At 37.7% G+C, this 4,485-nt stretch overlaps 1 protein-coding gene across 1 annotated transcript; it reads left to right on the forward strand.

Annotated features, from left to right (window-relative positions):
• The first annotated feature begins 337 nt into the window (after positions 1-337).
• On the forward strand, positions 338-4,025 carry LOC105171179 (inositol-3-phosphate synthase). Its single transcript, XM_011092207.3, has 10 exons — positions 338-633; positions 739-807; positions 1,143-1,278; positions 1,391-1,638; positions 1,960-2,186; positions 2,271-2,386; positions 2,502-2,678; positions 2,803-2,991; positions 3,086-3,148; positions 3,588-4,025. Exons 1-10 carry the CDS (start codon positions 446-448, stop codon positions 3,705-3,707), a joined length of 1,533 nt encoding a protein of 510 aa, XP_011090509.1. The 5' UTR covers positions 338-445; the 3' UTR covers positions 3,708-4,025.
• The last annotated feature ends 460 nt before the right edge of the window (positions 4,026-4,485 follow it).

The raw sequence follows: 4,485 nt of genomic DNA on the forward strand, positions 1-4,485 counted from the left end.
CAAATCATAAAACGTTTATGATTAATTACATAAAATTTCAGAGAGAAAAACAAACAGCAATAATAACCCCTCTATTTCTTCCCGCATGGTGAGTCTTTCTCGTGCTTGTAGTGGGTGTGGGGTGGGTGTGGAGGTGAGGCCGTAGGTGGGGTTTAATGATTCTATGCAAAAATTCTGTGACCTAAGGTTTAATGGTTCTTTCCACTCTTCTCGGGACAATCACAAAAACGATTGCATGGCCAAGCTTCACTTTATACGATGAACCGTTTATCACACAGGAGGTAGGGCCAAGCCCACTACTCCCACGCCGCGTGGACTCCCAAGTCCTCTATATATACAACCCCTCCCGCTGCCAACTGAGAATAACACACACACTGCAAGAATTAACCAGAGATAAACATTTGGTCTTTTTTTCTCTGCTATCTTCTTTGAATCCAACAAGAAAATGTTTATTGAGAGCTTCAAGGTTGAGAGCCCGGACGTTAAGTACGCAGAGGGTGAGATTCATTCTGTGTACAACTATGAAACCACAGAGCTTGTTCATGAGAACAGAAATGGCGCCTATCAGTGGATTGTCAAGCCCAAGACTGTTAAATATGAGTTCAAGACTGATACCCATGTCCCTAAATTAGGGTATCATTTTTGAATTTTTTGTTCTTGTTTTTACCCTTTCTTTTCTGCAGCCTTTTGATTGTGGATTTAACGTCTTTGATGGTTTTTTTTTTTTTTTTTTTGTAGTGTTATGCTTGTTGGATGGGGTGGTAACAATGGTTCAACCCTCACTGCTGGTGTCATTGCGAATCGGGAGTGAGTTCTTGATCTTCTTTATTTCAGTCCAACTTCGTCGTAGAAAGAGCATGTAGGCTGAAAAGTGTTTTGTTTCAAATCCAAGAATTGATTTTTAACATATTCAAGAATGTGAAACTGGGAAATTTTCGAAGAAAGCTGGCCCCACTTGAATTAATTATAGGACAAGAGTTGTACACTTGTCATGGATTCGATACAATGGTCTGGATAAGAGTTTTAGAAAGGTTGTGGGCATTTCTAGTTTGAGAAGAAGGGAAGAATTAAAAAAAGATCCCTTTTTGAGCCTTTTTCTTTGATCAAAAAATTGAGAGATGTGTTGATGGAAACTCTTGCAGAGGGATTTCATGGGCAACCAAAGACAAAGTTCAACAGGCCAACTATTTTGGGTCACTGACTCAGGCATCCTCAATCAGAGTTGGGTCCTTCAATGGAGAAGAGATCTATGCTCCATTCAAGAGCTTGCTCCCCATGGTAGTAGAACTCAATAACATCTATTTCTTTATAGTAATAATACTATGATACTATGATGTTGTGATCATTGGTTTTGTTGCTAATCTTGTTTAATGATTTGGACAATGATTAGGTCAACCCAGACGACATAGTGTTTGGGGGATGGGACATCAGCAACATGAATTTGGCTGATGCCATGGGCAGGGCCAAGGTGTTGGATATTGATCTCCAAAAGCAGCTCAGGCCCTACATGGAACACTTGGTCCCACTCCCTGGAATCTACGACCCTGATTTCATTGCTGCGAATCAGGGAGCACGTGCCAACAGCGTGATCAAAGGAACCAAGAAGGAACAGGTTCTACAAGTCATCAAAGACATGAGGTATATATATAGCTATGGTTCTTGCAAGAATTATCTCATATTATTGGTGTCATTGATCATGTCAAGCTTGAGCAGTTCTATGTTCAAGTTTGAAGGAAATTTTGATACTGAGTTGTTTGTATTCAAGCATAAGTATTACAAGAAAACCCCTCGATTTGGACCCCTGTCGTCCTAAAGCTGTAGTGTTAGACATGAACATAAGAGACTATGCTTAAATCTGGGAGAAAGCCAGTGTAATTATTAGTATTTTGTATTTAGGAAATTATCCTTGATACAGTAGTAACTCGGACAGTTTTTCTTGATTGTTTTGCTAATTAATAGGGAGTTTAAGGAGAAAAATAAGGTGGACAAGGTAGTGGTTCTTTGGACAGCCAACACAGAGAGATACAGTAATGTTGTTAACGGGCTAAACGACACAATGGAAAACCTTATGGCCTCCTTGGATAGGAACGAGGCTGAGATATCTCCTTCAACCTTGTTTGCTATAGCTTGTGTTCTTGAAAATGTCCCTTTCATCAATGGCAGCCCACAAAACACTTTTGTTCCAGGTACTATGGAAACTTGCAGTGATTACTGAATTTTCTCAGAAATAGATGGTAAAAACTAAGGCTAAACGAGTTCTTGTTATCTAGGGCTGATTGAGTTGGCCATCCAGAGGAACAGTTTGATTGGTGGAGATGACTTCAAGAGTGGTCAAACCAAGATGAAATCAGTGCTAGTTGATTTCCTTGTTGGAGCTGGTATTAAGGTATAAAAAAGCTCATCATTTTTATGTTAAGAATCATATATATCAGGCTCTTTCTAAGTCGTAGCAAATAATTCTTGATCGTGATAATGAATTTTTTTAATTCTTTGAGCAACAGCCAACATCCATAGTTAGCTACAACCATCTGGGAAACAATGACGGGATGAACCTATCTGCCCCGCAAACTTTCCGGTCCAAGGAGATCTCAAAGAGCAACGTGGTGGACGACATGGTTGCCAGCAACGGCATCCTTTACGAACCGGGGGAGCACCCTGATCATGTTGTTGTCATCAAGGTATATATGAAAGACATCTGTTTCACACTAATCTAATTATAATGTTTATTGTGGCGATTTTGAGCTAGTATTCTTTTGTAGAATGTGGATTATTAATCTTGATTCGTGTGGGATCTGTATGTAGTATGTGCCGTATGTGGGAGACAGCAAGAGAGCAATGGACGAGTACACATCGGAGATATTCATGGGAGGGAAAAGCACCATAGTTTTGCACAATACTTGCGAGGACTCTCTTCTCGCAGCTCCCATCATCCTGGATCTGGTCCTCCTTGCTGAACTCAGCACCCGCATTCAGCTCAAAGCCGAAGGAGAGGTCTGCTGTTTTAAACATTAACTCGTTGTCCTGTCTTTATTTTTTCCCCCTGAAAATAATGTAGTTCCATCTTGTCTGGATCAATATTTTGCAGGGAAAATTCCACTCCTTCCACCCCATCGCCACCATCCTCAGCTACCTATCAAAAGCCCCCCTTGTAAGTAAATTTCAAGAATGTATAACTATAAGAATTCACTGCAAAATATGATTCATTTTACATAGTATTTGACAATAACTAGGAAGCTGTTTGGGTAAAGATGGGACACACAATAGTATAATAACCGTTAACAATGGTTGCCACGACCTTTGTCCGCGTAGCCACTCATGTCCCTAAATTTGATGATAAGAAAACATGTGGTCCGAACCAACCAAGTTATGGTACACACAACACAAATCTTTGTCGAAATCGCTTTTCTACACTCTCTTGATTACACTTGAACACAAGACATAAGAGAATACACAACCAACGATGGCAACGGAGGCCACACAAGTCACGGGACGTTACATGCGTGTGTTGTATAATTAAAGTATGTGTAACTATGTATGTATCTATATGTGTACGTATTCATTGAGAGTGTGTGGTTGTCTTTGAGCAGGTACCTCCAGGGACACCAGTTGTGAATGCACTTTCAAAGCAAAGGGCAATGCTTGAGAACATTTTCAGGGCTTGTGTTGGATTGGCTCCTGAAAATAACATGATTTTGGAATACAAGTGAGGATTTGAGTGTGAAGATTGGTTCAAGATATGAGCATAGGACCAGCTTCCTCTCTTCTTTTTGGCTTTTTTTGTTTAAAAAAAAAACATATATATATATATATATATATAATTTAGCTAAGTGTTGGGATGTAATATTATGGCCCCTATATTTTCCTTTTTCTTTAATTTTATTATTCTTCTTCTAGTTTCTTGTAGCTATGACAAGTGTATTTTATTTGTTTGAGCTCGTTTTGAGTTTAACAGTTCTCATATTAGAAATATATGAAACTATTGGTCCTCTGATGCAAATATATGAAACTATTATTTGTTTCTTGTATATTTTTTTGTTTATTTTATTGCTCAACGTATTTGGCTGAATTTATAAGCTTATGGAGTAAAAGCAATTGAAATATGTTAAAGAATTTCATTAAATAATTAATTGAAGATTATTTTATGAACATGTTTGAAAATTGCAAACCAGAATTTAAGCTCTCTTCAATTATTCATTAAAAAAATAAAGATTCTTAAGCTAAGTATACAATATTTTAAATTATAAATACACTTTGCTTCCTAAACTATACTCAGATTAACATTTACTTCCTAAACTTATAAATGTAATACTTGCTGTCTAGAACTAAATATTTGATAATGTTATCCTTATATTATATATATATATACATATTTGTAGTTCAAAAGATTTTGAGATAATTGCACTCTCCTTCTTGAGGTTTAGTGTAATTACTCGTAGTCCCCCTATAGTTTGAAATATTAAATCTGTTGGGAATGACTAATGCTAT

Source organism: Sesamum indicum, linkage group LG9 (genome assembly GCF_026168435.1).
Source record: "Sesamum indicum cultivar Baizhima isolate 11 linkage group LG9, ASM2616843v1, whole genome shotgun sequence".
Taxonomy (NCBI): Eukaryota; Viridiplantae; Streptophyta; class Magnoliopsida; order Lamiales; family Pedaliaceae; genus Sesamum; species Sesamum indicum.